The sequence below is a fragment of the Gallinula chloropus genome (genome assembly GCF_964237585.1).
Source record: "Gallinula chloropus genome assembly, chromosome: 6".
In the NCBI taxonomy this organism is placed as follows: domain Eukaryota; kingdom Metazoa; phylum Chordata; class Aves; order Gruiformes; family Rallidae; genus Gallinula; species Gallinula chloropus.
In genome coordinates, this window is record NC_140091.1 from 10941938 (window position 1) to 10958103 (window position 16166).

At 49.0% G+C, this 16166-nt stretch overlaps 1 protein-coding gene across 2 annotated transcripts in view; it reads right to left on the minus strand.

Annotated features, from left to right (window-relative positions):
• The window catches only part of RNF220 (ring finger protein 220), a gene marked incomplete at its 5' end in the record, with an annotated part of 220868 nt that overhangs the window by 45579 nt on the left and 159123 nt on the right, over window positions 1-16166 (minus strand). Inside the window, 4 exons of one of the 2 annotated variants that reach the window (XM_084266070.1) lie at window positions 3680-3812; window positions 4843-4964; window positions 12618-12660; window positions 12872-13045. In XM_084266070.1, the coding sequence (XP_084122196.1) occupies window positions 3680-3812; window positions 4843-4964; window positions 12618-12660; window positions 12872-12916 (343 nt within the window). Of the gene's footprint in view, window positions 1-3679; window positions 3813-4842; window positions 4965-12617; window positions 12661-12871; window positions 13046-16166 lie in introns of those variants that run through there. The other variant, XM_084266071.1, reaches the window with a different exon arrangement.

The window sequence follows — 16166 nt, forward strand, 5'->3', positions numbered from 1 at the left end:
ACAGAGGCAAGAACTCTCCTGCTACAGCCCCCTACTTCCAGCAGGGCCTCTGCTGAAACAAAGCGATTCCAAATCCTATCTCATATTGCCAATCATCTTCATTGCCACCCTGCATTCTTCCAGTTTTGGGTAAGCAAGTGAAGTGATAGCAAATGATGCTTTAAGAAGCCAGGAGGACACTAGAAGTATGAATGCCTTCACCAAACCCAACAGCTTGAGAGGCATCATACTGATCCCAGCACTTCTGCTGTGTCATATTCCTACTTGCTGCCATCTCCCATTCTTTCCACCTGCTGCTTCAAGTTGTGGCAGGCAAGGTGGCACATTTTGGCTCTGCTGCACCAGACCCAAACAGGTATTTGCAGTTGCAACACCAACGCAGAAGACAAGAATTTCCACCTTCTAAGGCAGCTACTCAGGTGAGAAAAGCAAGTCTATCCTCTGAGTGCTTTGAAAGCAAGAAAGCTTCAGCCCCAGAGCCACACAAGTGAGAGTTCCAGCCTGTGATTGCTCCAGAGTATTAGGTCACCTTCCAGAAAACCTGAGCAGGGCTGTTCATTTACCTGACCTTTCTGTTTTCAAGAAGATAAACCTCAATATCTCTCAACCTTCCCCCACCTGGGAACCTAGCAGGATCTTTCATACAACTAGCAAAGAGTTTTTCTCACCTTGGGAGTGGTATGAACTTTGTTCACGAACCAAAAATGACAAAAAGAGAAACCAGGACCTGTGCTGAGTTTGAGTGACTTCTGAAACACTGCCCAATGGACTGACCGACTCATGCAATACACACTGGCCACAATGTCCTGCTCCCCCTTCGCTCAGCTGTGACATCTCCTCAAAGCAACACACCATTAAAACTGAAATTAATTAGACACATGGACATCTTTTCGCCTCCAGTTTTATGTATTTCCCCATGTCATCTCTTTAGACACCGGTGACATCCCTGTAGCCTGGCAAAGGCTGTCTGGCATTATAAAAGGCCTTCGATTTCCACATCGCTGCTACTTCTCAGCAAAGGGAACAGAGCCAAACACAAAGCCTCGGGTGACAGGGGTTAACAGGAGCCTTGCCAACTCCAGACAAAGCAGTTTTAAGCACTGGAAAGCATTTCTGAAACGTTGTGCTGTGCTTCAGGGCTGTGAATTAAAAATTCTGTCCCTAAAAACAAGGCCAGAGCCAAGACTGGCAGAGCAAGGGAAAAGACAGTCACCAGGTTTCCTGGGAGTACACAAAGCAGGTCTGACTTGGGAAGACCTCTGAATGCCAACAGCCAGAGACAATACAAGAACCACAAAGGGGTGCATGAAAAGAGTGACTTTCTTAAAAAGAAGTACAATCAGCCAACTATGGGAGATCTTTCCAGCTTTGCCTTGACTTCCTAAATTTTACAGAAACTTCTTGTGCAGAGTACAGGTAGGTGCCCCGCAGGTATAATCTGGTCATCCCAAAATACCAGGTGGAAAGTTTGTGGCAATAAGTTCCCCAGTCTGGGGAAGGGGATATCTCTCCAGAGGAGCGTGGCAGCTGTTGATCCAGCTGTCAGCAGAGGCATGCTCCAGAGGAGGAAAGGCAGGGAAAAATGGCACGCAATAGGAACCTGCCCTCCGCTTCGGTGAAGTCATCTCCTTCAGAAGCAGCTCTGCAACTAAAAGCTGCACAGAGAGGATGCTCCTCATGACAAAGGCTTCAAGAAGGTTCCTGTGCTTGCAAGCTAATCTACAGACACTCTTCTTCCAATACTAGAAGGGGAAGGAGTCTAACCCATCAGTAATTATGGAGAGTTTTAGAACCACACCTAGTTGTACTCTACTCCCACCCTAGTCTTTCCTAATCCTTTGCTGGATCTGTTCATGTAAGCAAACGCTACTGAAGGTGTCATGAAGGTCTCAAAAAGGAAAGAAGAAACAGGCTCCATACTTCCTGGTGGAAGCAAGGCTAAGTATGAAATACAGAAGTACCTGCCCACACGTGTGCAGCCATCTAGCAGAGGTTACAGCCCTGACTTGTTACAGTCTAACCTCTGCAGTTGAGCTATATAATACAAACTAACACATTTGAAAATTCCTTAAAATAAGGTAGAAAATACCATAAGGAGCAAATACTTTACATTTACACAGCCTAATCACATCAGTTACACACATTTTGCCCACCTGAAGCCATGTTCAGAAAAGGGTCTCTTGTAACTGAATCAGTATGTAAGGCCCAGACCACCTTTCAGGGAGTAACAGCAACCCGGATGCCAACCAGGTGAAGAAGCACAATGTCCACACCACCAGGAGTGGAAGATCATGCTCTCCTCAAACTCAGGTGTTTGGTGGGGGTGAAGGAAGAAACTGCACATGCACAAGAAAGGGCTGAAATGAACTGAGCAGCTTTTCCTAATGAGGATTAGTGGTGACAACGATAGAGGCACACAGACATCCCTGCTCTGGATTGCAGTAACTATACTACATAAATATAGTCTGAGGCCCTGCGGGATTTCATCACGTCTCTACCTGGCATCATGTAGATTCAACTTTCCATGCAGGCACCAAAAAAGTGAAGGTAGGTAAGGCTACAGACAGAGGGAGCGACAACACGTGCTTCATGGGATAGCCTTTAAAACCCAAAGAAGCTGCTCCTTCACCTCTGTGCTCCTGATCATCTGCTCTGCTACAAACCAGCTACAATTTAATTTCAGAGGAAGTTAAGAGCATATCAGGAGTGCCAGGCTGTCAGAGAGCACACAGCTGGCTTTAAAGTCCAGCTCCCTTATGTAGTAGCCTTTCCCCTTGAGATATTTTAAATTAAAATCCAAGCTGATATAGGAAGATATCACATCCCATCCTCTTTATTGAACGGAGGGAGCCAGCATTCCTTCTCTCATTAGGCATGCGCTACGTGGATTGCTTGCGAGAGACTCTCCTTAGTGCCAGAGGTTCATGCCAACAAACAGTTTAGTAAATCCTCCTCTTCGAGGCCAAAGGGCTGAGTGTAAGAAAGGGGCCAGGTTTCTAGCTAAAATTACATTCACCAATAAAGCTCACGAGAGGTCAAATTTTGCCATAACTCACTCTCTCCTCAGTAACTGATTTCCCCGTCACTGGGGAAGGAGCAAAAGAAGGAGGAAAAATAAAATGTGTTTGTCTGGGAGCCCTAAGGGCTTGCAGTGCTGGAGGTGCAGAGCAGGTTCCTGGATTCTCATTTATCAACCTTAAAAGGGATGGAGTGATAAATGCACAACCGGCCCTTTAATATTTTATGCAGGTGCTAAAGCGACTTAGCTGTCACCTTCAATACATCACCAGGGGCTGATACACCAGCTTTCGTCACTCCAGGCTGGGAATTTTTACAATTTCATTTCTATTTCCCTCTCTTCACATATTTCCACGTATTTCTTACTACGTGTAACATAAAAAGCTATTTCCCCCAAATGATCTCCCCGTTCTGCCCATTTCTACTCGTTCCCTCTTTAGCCACATTTCTCAAGCAAGAAATAACACCACGCTTTTGCTCAGGGTTTGCACAAATTTCCACTCTCATCACTCAAGAGAGGCAAAGAGCTTCACTTCTGGGCAAAGGCTGAAGGTTCTACCCCTTGTGAAAGGCAAAGCTACAGCTCCTTCCCTCTAGAGATGGGCAAAGATCAACTTCCACAACAGAATGGTTTATAAGGGCCCCCAAAACACCGGCGCACCTCGAAATCCTCCTTCCAGGAGGGTAGTAGCCCGTATCCTCTTCTGCCCGCACCACTCGTACTCTTCGAAGCGGTTGCCGTTCTCATTCTCGATGTCCACAGAGTCGTCCTCAGTCATACAGGAACCTTCTCTCTGCGCAGGGTAAAGCAGGGGCAGAGTGTTGAGATGCACATAATGGCTCCTTGGGGTTAATAGCTCAGGGTGGGATGGAGAAGAAGAGCTGGACTGTTCCCAGGACAGCTAAGCACAGAGCAGGCAGCAGCATCTACTCCCGCCCCCACTCCCAGTGACCTAAATCTATAAGTAAATGGATGCTGGAAGAAGCTGACAAACTTATGACTGAAACACATTGGAAGGGTCATCATTTTTATACATGGGAATTTAAGCTCTGGTTCCTACACCACCAGTGCATTTCAACATGCATTTCCCTGCCTTGCATGCACAATTCCCCTACCACATAAACCAGAGATTCCTTTGACCACAGTGGGAAAGTTCTCCTAGAGGCTATTTTTTGGGGGCACACTGATCAAAAGACACCTCTCTTTACCTCATGCACCTCTTGAGGCAACAAGAAATAATTTGTTATCTCTACTGTGGGCTTCTCCTGAGAAACAAGCACAGAAAGCCTCAGGACAAATCTCTCCTTCCTCTAGAAAAGGAGGGAAGAGAGTTTCCCCTTCTTCCTTGCTGTCTTGGGATGAACAGCAAGAGAACAGTTCAAATGTGCTTCCTGGAGTAAGATGCCATGAAACATTTACAAATGGCAGTCTGTTTAAAAAAAAAAAAAACAACCCATAAAAAAATTCTAATGTTGTCAGAAACAGAGATCAGAAGGAACTCTTCTTGCTGTGCAACACGGGAAGCATGAACTCCTAGAAAAGGATTCATAAGCTTCCATAGCTCTACCTGTAAGTCTACAACTTAGACCTCAGTAGCAGCAGAAGGGTGCATGAAGTAAAAAAGTTACTACTGCAACACAGAAAAAAATCCAGAAGAACCCATCTGCCAAGGGAAAGAGAAGGGACTACAGATCTTAGGGAGACAGTTAGCATTGCCTGCAAGCTCAGCACTGTTAGTTTTTGCCCCACGTTAAGTCAACTGCAGACAGAGCTGGAAGTAAGGAGAAGGGGAATGGCAGCTGGTGATCCTGCTGCGCCTCTACCTTGGCAAGGCATTGTTCCACATGCCTACTCATCTCCTCCTCGGATCCTGACAGAGGTCGGCTGCAGAGGGGACATACCTGCCCTTCATCTTGCTTCCTCCGTTTCATTTTTCCAATCCGAGCTGCATGGAGAAACCAGGGAAAGAAAAGAAAAACACTTGTCAAATTTGTGGATCCACCCTTCTCTGTATTTGCTCAGCTTCAAATCATGAAGCCTTGGTAGAAATGGTAGGATTTCACACCAGAAAGTTTGGCTGCAGCTCCCTATTCTGACCTCTGTAAACAGGAGAGAGACCATCACTCAGCACTTTTTCCAGATCAAACCTGTAAACTGTGGCTAAGTGCAGCCTGAGTTCAGAAAGGCAGCTACTCACAATTTAGTAATGAGGAAAGGGAGTATCTGCTGCACATCCCCAAATCAATTAATATCTTGGAAGCCTGAAACTGTTTTCAAAGTTAAGCAATCAAGCTACTGAGTTCTCTTCTGGATTTTGCCTTCTAAGCCCAAGACCCATCCACTAACACATCTATTCCCTACAAAAATATCTGCTTGGACCACAGAAGGATGAGTAGCACCTGAAAAGCCTTGGACAAGGTGTAGAAGAGTCACTTCCAGGATCAGTCTCTCCTGTACACCCTGAATAATTCCTTCCCACAACATCACAAGTCAGAGCAGCATCTTAGTAGCTTAGGTAACACTTATGGACAGATCTTTGTCGTGGCAAAAGCAGCATCTATGCTAGATAGCTTCTGGCTCTCTCATTTTTATTTCACTGCCTTCGTATAGAGGAGAACTGGGGGCTACGCTGTCTTCTTCAGGGCACCCTCTGGGAAACAAACTCATTAGGAATCACAATGATTAGAAAAAGCAGCCAAGGTAGCCTGTTGCTTAATCCAATCTCTGGTTAATTTGAGCCATCATTTAATGTGATCAAAACATCTGGAACCAAATAATTTGCATTAAAAAAAACTTCTGTCCTTTATTATGATGGCTTTAGGCAGGTATTACTGAATAACTCAATCACTGGCTGCAGGAAAGTCACTGTTTAATTAATAAGGAAGGTCAAAATTCTGAATGAGAGACAAGGAAAAGCCCAAGGAAAGCCCATGTGATAATGAGAGATGACACCACCAAAAAGTTGCATTAGCCAGAAATGGTTACTGACATTGTGAGCACTGCAGTGTGCTCCAAAAGCCTTCGTGCCTGAACACTGTGGGATCAACAGCTCCCTGCAGCCCCCTCGGAGAAAGCTGCTGGAACATCAGGAAGAGACAGACCAGGGTACAGCAAAGTTTGTGTCAATTGTTTATTCTAAAACCCATCAGGTTACTGCACACACATCGTCAAGTGGATTGTAACAAACACAGGCCTGAGAGGACTCCTTCAAGGCTTTCTCGCTGGCTTCCCTGCATTCAGGACGCTGGGTTAGGACTGGTGTTCCCATGAACCAGAATTAGGAATATTCACCATCCCCTACACTCTGCCATGCTCCATGAGTAAGGCGGCTTCAAATCATTCCCTGGGCTTTGCTTTTCCTCACTGAACGAGACAGATCCGTAGGAAAATTCCCTCCAAAACAAATCTTCCCCCACCGGCATCATAAAAAGGCTTTGGCAAATGTGACATTCTTAGAGTAAGAGACAGCAACCAGAGCCCATCAGAGTGGTTTTGAGACCTGGTACTGATTTACAGTTAAGTAAATGCACACCACCTTCACTGGTCACCTGAGTTTCATCTGCTGAAGCTCCACAACCTTCTCTCACGCTGGGCACACCAGACTGACAGCTCCACAGCCTTCCTGCCTCTCCACACACTTCAGGTACTTCAGTATTCCCAGTGGGTATTTTAGTAGTTTCCCTTCTATTTTGTCTGCCTAGATCTGTTCCTTTACCTACACTACCAGCTTCTGCTCTGGAAGCCAAACCCTTTGACTTCCAGTCAATACAGGAGCAAACAAAGCAACACGTTACTGCTAATTTCATTGTGCCCAGATGAATTATGTTCCACTTTTAAATAAAACAGTGACCTTCCACATGCTTTCTGTGTTTTCTCTCCCCTTCCTGAACCCCAAAATACCATCCTCTCCTCCCCCTTCATCATTGTCGAGCCCTGTTACCAGAAGAGCTAAGCCATGCTCTTTCTGGTTTGTACTTCAGTGTATGAGGGAATTCTGAAGTTCTGGTTTAGTGAACACCTACATCCCCCAGCATGGCTTTCACCTCAGTTTTGTATGCTCCTTCCTTGCCTCACTAGTTCTGCAGAGCCACCATGAAATAGCGGAGGGACTGGAACCAGACACAACTTGAGCCTGCTCCAGTGAACACCTATCTGACCTGAGAAAAACACAGGATCCAAGCCTTCTCTATCCTGATCGCCCACACGTCCTTCTCTCACATCATCCTGTTTTTAAACAGGGAAACATAGGGGAAGGGTGATTTAGTTATTCTGGTAGGACTCCCTGTGGCCAAGCACTCCAGCTAAGTCCATCTGTCTGGCAAGTTTATCAGTATTTTAAAGTTTTTTACTGCTGTCCTCCAGTCCTTGCACTGTAACACTGATAAAAGGAAAACAACTTGTTTTAGGTCTCACGCTGATAAACTCTTGGGACCATTCTCCTACAACAAACACCTGTTCTGCTGCTGAAACGTTCATGCAGAGCTGGGAACACAACCTCTCTCTGCTCCAGCTCCACGTGAGACTTGGCAGATGACCCCTACGGTCAGCTCATTTAGCTCTGCTGAGGAGCATCCCTCCAAGTTCCAGTGCCACAAGTGAAAAAGCCACTTGGAAGAAAGAGGTGTTGAAAACAAACCCCCCCTGCCATTTTCATTCCGTGGTCATTAGCAGCAGCAGCAGCATTGCACCCACCGAGGCCCGGTGTGCCCCTGGTGACAGCAGAAGCCGAAAGGGAAGGCTGCAGCCTGGAAAGCACATCCTGAGCAGCGCTGTCCCTGCCCGACACAACACGCAGCCCGGCCATCACTTCCAATCAGCGCGGAAGGGCCCGAGCAGCCCCAAAGGCAGGGGGTGATTGTGGCGCTGTCCCGAAGGGGAGCGGCTCCAAAGAACACGCCAGTGAGACCACAGGATTGTTAATTAGTGTTGATAGATGCGATCATTTCTAATTAGCTCACTAATCCCTCTCCCCTTCGCTCCTGTCACAGGACCGTGGGAGGGGAAGCAGGGGGGTGGGTGGGGGGGGAGCTGTTCCCTCTTGCAATTCAGGAAGATGAAAATGTGGCCCGTGGAGGACTGGATGCAGGGAGAGGACAGAGCTCAGGGAAGGAGGTTTCTGCACAAGGCCGACTCATTCTTATCTCTCTGACTGAACAAAGGCTCCGTAGTTATTATTCCAGCCTTCTGCCAGGAGGTGAGGAGTTCACTGATTTTTATTAGCATTAATAATTATTATTAGGCCATCAGAGGGCTTCCAGCACCTTTGAGGCCTCACTTCTAACAGATGTACGTTACCCTACACGCAGCTCCGCTGCACATGCGTCTTCTCCCCCAGGTTACACTAAACCATAGATGGAGTTTAAGTGGCCAGAGGATACGAATAAGAAAAGCAGCACACGTAGGTGAGCAAGAACTGGGACCCTCTGCAAGCACCAGGGTCTAGTTACAGCTGCTCGCTTAACTCGGGAGCTGTGCTGGCGAAGGGAGCTGCTCTTCCCTTTCCTAACACAGCAGCTTTTGGGACTACTCAAGGTGAGAAGCTGCTTGCACTAGAGGAGGAGCCAAACTGCACTTGATAAAGCCTCAATGTTGAGGGTACATGGATCCCTGCCTTGCCACTAGTGCGGAGAGCAGCCAGCACATCCCTGTCTGCAAACACTGATGCCTTACGGGTGGAAAAGGCTGAGGATTTTTTTCCTCACAATGGGCTCTTCCCATCAAGGCTAAGCCTTATTAATGCCTAAAGATCACGTTATTCTCTAGCCTGGCAAAACTTCCTGGGAGAAAAGCTAATGGGTTTTAATTTTCACTGGCACTCCCCTCCCCAAGCAAAAATTCACCTTCAGGACAAGGCACTAATTACCTCAGAAGTGCTCTTACATTGCATCTAGCAGTGGACACCATACAAACCTCTACTGCAGCATCGAAAGAGATGATTAAGTTACTAGCAATATCTCTTATGATTCCCTCCACCAGTTTGAGTGGTCCCCCGAGTCCCATGCAGACATCATTAGCAGCTCCTGCAATGGCAGGCCAATCAAATTAAGTGGAAACATTTTTGTCTCCTTTCCAGTGAAAATCATCTGGCTTTATTCCTCCCCCATCCATCGGCTACAAAAATACATGACATGCTGGTGGTGGTTCAGCAGCAAACTGCACAGCGACCACCTCTGTGGAGGTCTGCACCAGCTTCTCAGGCAGGTGCAAAAGGAGCTTTGTAGGACCTACCTGCAACTCTAATGAGAATGTCAGTTTCTCAAATACCCCTACATTTGGATCAAAGATATTCAAGCACAAGAATTAGCACCTGCTCTCTTCATAGCTACAAGAGAAGCCTTGTGGAGTCATCACTAAAAGCTTCTGTGGCTGACCAACTCATCCAGGAGCATCTTATCCAAGGGAATAAAGGCAACAATGGCAAAGCACAAAAAGCCATGTCAAGAACATGCTAAAGCAAGAAAACAGATGGTCAAGAATGGATCTGCTTCAGTCCCTATGTACAATTTTCTGCTCATCTGCCTGCGAGAGAATATTAAGGGCCAAATTCACAGAAGGGTCTCAGTGGAGCTTTCACACTGGCATGGCCAAACTTCCACACAAGATGCTTTTCAGCAACCTTCAACCTGAGACTGTTCTCCAAGATTGGCACATTACTTAACTGCTGAATCCATGTTCTGATACACTAGCCAATAACTTTCTGCCTCTGATTTTCAATGACTACCTAACCTGCTCGGCACTGCTCAACTCCATAAGCATCAATTTACAGGTTGTCTTAAAGCTTCCAGTTTGGCCACACTGGAAATAAGACAAATGAAAGAAGTGCTTTCTTTATCACACAGGTTCATCAGGAAGCAGCACCTCGTACTGCTGGGTTCATAAGGGCACAATCTCTGTGCACTGTATTCAGCACAGGTGAGAGGCACGGGATGAACTCACTGAGGCTGACAGGGAAGTTCAGATACAAACACTCTGTTTAACAGACAGAACATTAATCTCCTGCTCCAGAGCCTACAGATGCTTACACGTCAAGTTAAGTCAAAGGTTTGACTTAAAGAATTAAAATTCTGGACTGCCAGGTACCTGTGAACCATGTAACTATCAGGACCTAATCGTGTTGCAGCCAGGACAACAGCTGCTCACAGGAGACATCTCCCTCTCTACCTTCTCTTTCCTTAGCTCTTGCTGCACTTCCCCAGGTGATCACTACACACTGAAGAGATTTGACAGGGCTTGGGCACAAAAGCTGAGATTTGAGATTTTGAGATTTGAGTCAAGGACCACGTGAAAAAAGAGCAAACACTGCAGGATCCTTTTCACAGGAGGAGTTTACAGAAGTGATTCTGAAAATCAGCTGGTAAGGAGCCTGACAGAGATACCAAGATAAATTGGTTACAATACCAAGAAGCACACTTAAAAAGTAACAAAAACTAACAAAATAGATTTTTCTTTGATGGAATGCATTTTCTACATCCCAAGTTTCTTCAGCCTGTCAGCAAGAATACGAAACAAGAAGCCAGATGCATTTGGCCAAGTCCCACATAACTTCTGTCACTGCAAACTAACAGGGACAGGGAAACCATTCTCACAGAGAAAGGTATAAAAGTTGCATAATTGATTAGAAGCTCATTAAAACACAAGACAGACAAATTAGGATCCCCCCTCCAGCACTCAAGCATTCTCCATTAAGAGCAATACCACTGGAAATAACTGTCTGACAATAACGTGGCAAAGCTTACACACACCACAAAGTTACTGTAGTGCAAACGACCGTGGAGGAGACAAGAAGACAGCAGGCTGAGTTCAGTGGTCACAAATACAGTGTCACATGTGTAGGAAGGAGCAGTGTAACACACCCCACCACCCAGCTGGACACTGATGGAACACGACTGAACCAGGCACTATGACAGATGTGTTCTGGGAACAGCAGTCACCAGAGACATAGGAAGTGAAGGTTGGGAGGAACCAGTTCTGATCTAGTCTGACCTACTTTGTGAGCTGAGGCCAAAGCAGTTCTGCTCGTATTTCTGCATCCAGCTCCCTTAATGTCTGGGCCCAGCACTGTCCCAGAACAGGCAGGACACACCAGCATCACAAGGGCATTATGTAAGTTATTCAGATGTCTTCATTCAGAACATGTCTGTTAGTTCTGCTCACTGTGCCCCAAAAGGTACCTATAGAAAATGTTTCAGCAAAAATACAGATGCCGTACAAAACCAGTAGTCTCCCTTTAAACGATGAGCAGATGTACAACCTCATCCAAGAGCGGGGCCCAAGAGGAGCTCCTAGATCACAGCCTACACAGATTGTGCTGCAGCACTATGTCGAGGTACAGTCAAAAACATCAAGCACTCCTGAGCCAGCTCAGCTGAGCACGCTGCCATCAAGTGCTTTCATGCTGAAGGACTCTGCAGCAACAAGAACCTTACAAACCTGGCTTGGATTTGTTCTGGGCTTTTTAAAAAATTTAAAATAAGGTAACTGCATATTGTCAGCCTGGAGAAAGGGGAAAGGTGGGAGCTTAGCCCCAGCTATCCAAAAGTGACAGAGAAACAGTTTGACATCACTGACTCTGGAGACCTCTGTCACCCAAAAGAAGTCACCGCAGAGCAATACCTCAGTACGTTTCAGCCATCTGAAGTCTCTGTGTCAGGCAAAGGATCTACCTGCCAGTGCTGGCAGCTTACCACGCTCACCTAGCAGCAGAGATGTGAGCACACCTGCCAGCAGTTACCTGTAACTGCTGCAAAGCAACTCATCTCTTTGCAGACTTTCAGGAGTTCACTCTGCTGTATGACTTAGCAGACTTTCAAGAGTTCACAGGTTTCTGCCCCTCAGGGTTGATATTTAAAAATCTCCAACCCAGCTCTGTGTTCAGTTCCGTGTAACAAAGTTTCTGGGTGGGCTTCACAGACCAGCTACAAGCGGTACAAGCTCAGGTGACAACATATTGTTCCCATATAAACCGTAAGTTCTGATTTCCCTCAACTTCAGGAAAAGAGTTTCAGCTTCTTCAGTTGAAGCTCATTAAAAGAAAAAAAGAAAAAAAGAGATAGGCTTTCAGCTTTTCTGCCAGCTTACAAACACAGATACGGGCCTTCCCCTCCCCGAAACACAGCGACCTCTGGTTTGTGTTTTTAAAGACGCCTTCCACTAAAAGCACTCGTTTACTTGTTGGTAGGAACGCACGAATAAAAGGAACGTGCCGACTTGAGAGAAAAACACCCAAACGAAACATGACGTCAGGCAGCCGGCCGCTCAGACCGCCGGTTTGAAAGTTTACCGCATGATTCCTGCCGTGTGAGCCCCGAAAGCGCCGCGACTCAGCGCTGAGGCCCCGCGGCCTGCTAATAACCCGCTGGCGGGAGCGCAGCAGCGCGGAGGCCCGTGGGGGACTTCACCCCAACGCCCCCCGCGCCCCATCAGCCACACGTCGAGGGCCGGACGGCAGGTCCCGGCCTGCGGGGCCGGGGAAGGCGGTGTGTGTGTGTCTGGGGGGTGGTTTCACACAACTCGGGCCAACCCCGCCAAGTGTTCCGGGAAGGGGGCGGCGCGGAAGGAGGCCCGGCGGGGCGGGGGTTACCCGGGGTGCCGCACTCACCGTTCAGACGGGTCTGCCGGTTCGCTCGCACCCGCAGGAAGGTCTGCAGAGGGGAGACAAGAGGGGAGAAGAGTCAGGGCCCGCAGCCGACGGACGCGAACAACTGGGCCCCAACCCCGGTGAGCAGGGCCCAGCCCGGCACGACACCCCCCCACCCCTCTCCCCCCCCCCCCCCCCCCGCCCCCCTTCGCCCCGCGCAGCATCGGGACAACGCGCAGACCCCGGGACGGCCCCCTGCTTCCCCCCGCACCCACCTCTTCCCGGCCCCCGCCGCCGGGCCCCCTCCTGCCGCTCTGCATAGCCGCGGGTGCCGCCGGCGGGGCAGCGGGGCGGCGGACCCCCCCGCGCGGCCCGGGATGCGGGCGGATACGGCGCGGCCCGGCGGGCGCCGCGGATCAGCCCCCGGCGGCCGCCGCCATGTTGGCCCCGGTCATGTGACCCGCCGCCGAGGGGGTGAAAGTTCACCAGGAAACCGGCGGGGAGAGGCACGAGAAGAGGAAGTTCCCATGGCAACCGACAGGCGGCAGCAGGGCCCGGCGAGCCCCAGCCAATCAGAACCCGGGGGCGGCTGGAACCCGGCGGCGCCTGGCCAATCAGAAAGCAGGAGCAATTGGGACGTGAGTGCCTGGCCAATCAGGAATTAGGAGCCACTGGAACCCATGGGCACATGGCCCAGGGACAACTGGAAGCCAGGGGCAGATGACCAATCAGACCCCGGGGGAAACTGGAAGCCAGGTTTCCTCACCCAGTAGGGACTGGGCACCCTTTGGGCCCACTGGCACTATCCAATCAGGGCCCTGGGCCCTATCGTAACCAAAAGGTGCTGTCCAATCAGGAACCGGGGGCAACCGCTCCCCAACTTTTCTTGCCCAATTAGGGTTCGGGGGCCTTTAGAACCCAAGGGTACCCAGCCAATCAGCGCCTGAGGATAACTAGACCCACACGCACACGGCAAATGGGGGCCCACAGGCTCCTCACCAACCCCTTCCCAGCCCTGACCCCACCATGGTGCCTGGGTGCTGTGGGGTGGGCTCTGCCTGACCCCGCTCCCTGGGGCATGGGGCCAGGGGCACCTGAGGTGGTGCCAGGGCTGAGCACAAGCTGAATGTTCACAGCGGCCACCAGGCACCCTGCCCTGCCCTGGCAGCACCCACCTGGCTGGTGGGGCTCAGCACTCTTCCTGCTCTCCCTAAGGAGGAGTGGCTCGTGCCTTGGGCACGGGGGCACCGGGGCTGCAGGTGTGGTAGTGACACCTCCCCTGGGGTTTTCAATCTCTTCCCCCTCTTCTTGCATGTCTGGACGTCTGGGCAATCAAGCCTGGCACATGGGTTGCTGCCCCATGGCTGCCCCATGGCCATGCTTGGGGACAACTCCAGTGGATCCGCTGGAGGGCAAGACAGAGCCAGCAGGCTTGAAACTGGGCATCACGGGCTCCCAAACACACAGACCCCATTCGTTCTCCTTTCTGTTGACTGCCCAGGCTTTGTTTATTGGAGTTGAACCTGCGTTTTGTGTCTTTGCTCTGTCACCTGACAACTTACTGCTCTTTTCTCAGAGGGAAAACAGGAAAACTCGACCTGCTGACCCACGACCCAGTACGTTTTGCTGTATCAGAAGACAGCTGGCAGCCAGCAAGTCCAGGTGTCGGCTGGCGAGCTCTGTGCCGTGCTGACCTGCCATCCCACACCTCAGCTCTGTCTGCAAGCTGACGCGTAGTCGGATTTTCATACATGTGCTCACAAAATCAAAGCTACCAATTGTTGGGTTTCCTCCTGTAATTAATTGAGCTGCCTTTCAGGAGACAGACGCGCTCCTGAGCTGACGTGGAGGGAGGCGAGTCTTTTCTGGACAAGGACTTTAGGCTTTCAGTTGTATTTGTTCCACATGTTCAGTCCTAAATATTTTGTGGGCTCCGCTGACCCACGCAAAGGGGTGTCCCTCCAAGCCTCATATGTTATCTTTGCAGTACAGTGAATGGCTTATAATTTGCTGTAGATTTTTCCAGTGAGGATTCAGACTTGTATCTAACGAAAATGGCTTTAGTTTTACTTGGAGTGCAGGAAAAGCCCCAACTGATGGGACACGCTGTATCTCAGAGGAGAAGCCACCATCAACCCCTCTCACAAGGTCCATCACTACACCAACTGCTGCCACCTTGATCTGTTCAGTACCTTCATGCCAAACTCCAGCAAACAGATTTGGCATAGGGGAGGGCAGGAGATCCTCTCCCCACATCCCAGAGCCGCCCCACTGCCTGCACTGCAGCTCCCTCTCAGCGCCAGGAGCAGCGCAAGCAGCCCAAATGCTCTGCAAGCCTGGGTTGCGGTGGCACTCCTATTCATAAAGCTCCTTTCCCCCTAAATATCCCCATGGTAAATAAGCATGAGGACTAAGAAAAACCAAGCCACAGGAATTCTGAAAACCTCATGCCAATAACTCACCTTCTAGCATGTTACTAATGCACTATATATTCACGATTAGATCACAGATAACACAAGGGACATTCATAATTCCAGCACACCTCTGCAGATGGAAAGCTAAATTTTGCAGCCCTTAAAGTCGCCACCATGAGAGTCTTCTGCTCCGCTTCCTGAGCTTTTTACTTGGTAAGCCAGGAAGACTGACTTCTCATTCATATTGTGGCTTTATTAAGGATACACTGAGGCTTTACACAACGCTGGCACCCACTCTGAGGTCCCTTTACGCTGCCAGAGCAGCGTAACGCAGCCAGCACAAGCGTAAATGAAAATCAGGCCCCAGAGGTCTTTTCTCCCTGCAGCGCAGACTTACAACTTCCATTACACATTTGCATTAAGGGCTGCAACCCTCCATAAAATACACTCACAAACTTAAAACACATTAGAGACCAGCTAGACTCAGCACACAGAGGGGGCTTCTGCTGAGAATATTTGTCCTCAAGTATGACATAATGAAAATATATAGGAATGGAGGACTGCAAGGGACCACCAGTTTCACAGAGAGTGGAGTCTGAAGGAGTGGGAAGGGAGTAGTGTTCTCCAACAAAGTGGGCCATGGCAAAAGTCTCCTCTGTGCCCTTTATGGAAAGAACATGTTTTATTTATTAGCCTTAATAAACAGGCAGGGAAGAAAGCGGGATTACCTGAATCAGGCATTTCTGTATCTTCTGCAGCGTTTTGCTTCTCTGACTTGGTACCAGGTCTTGCCGTACATAGAGTCACAGAATGGTTTGGGTTGGGAGGGACCTTAAAGATCATCTAGTTCCAACCCCCCTGCCGTGGGCAGGGAACAGTAAAGTGATTTGTGATGTGCCACCAAGTTAGAACTGAAGGCTATGTGGGAATATGTAGCAAACAGTGGAGTGTTTGGCCCATATTTAATAATATAACCAATAAATAGGACAGAGGAGATGATAATGGGTAAGAAATGTACAAATTTGCTTCAAACAGGACACATGCTTTAACTGGGGCTGTTTGGCTAGACCCCCACACTGGTCATCAGCCTCTCCCTGCAGAGATCCCAATGCAGACCTGGTACACACAAAGGGGCCAATGCAGGAAGACCCTGCCT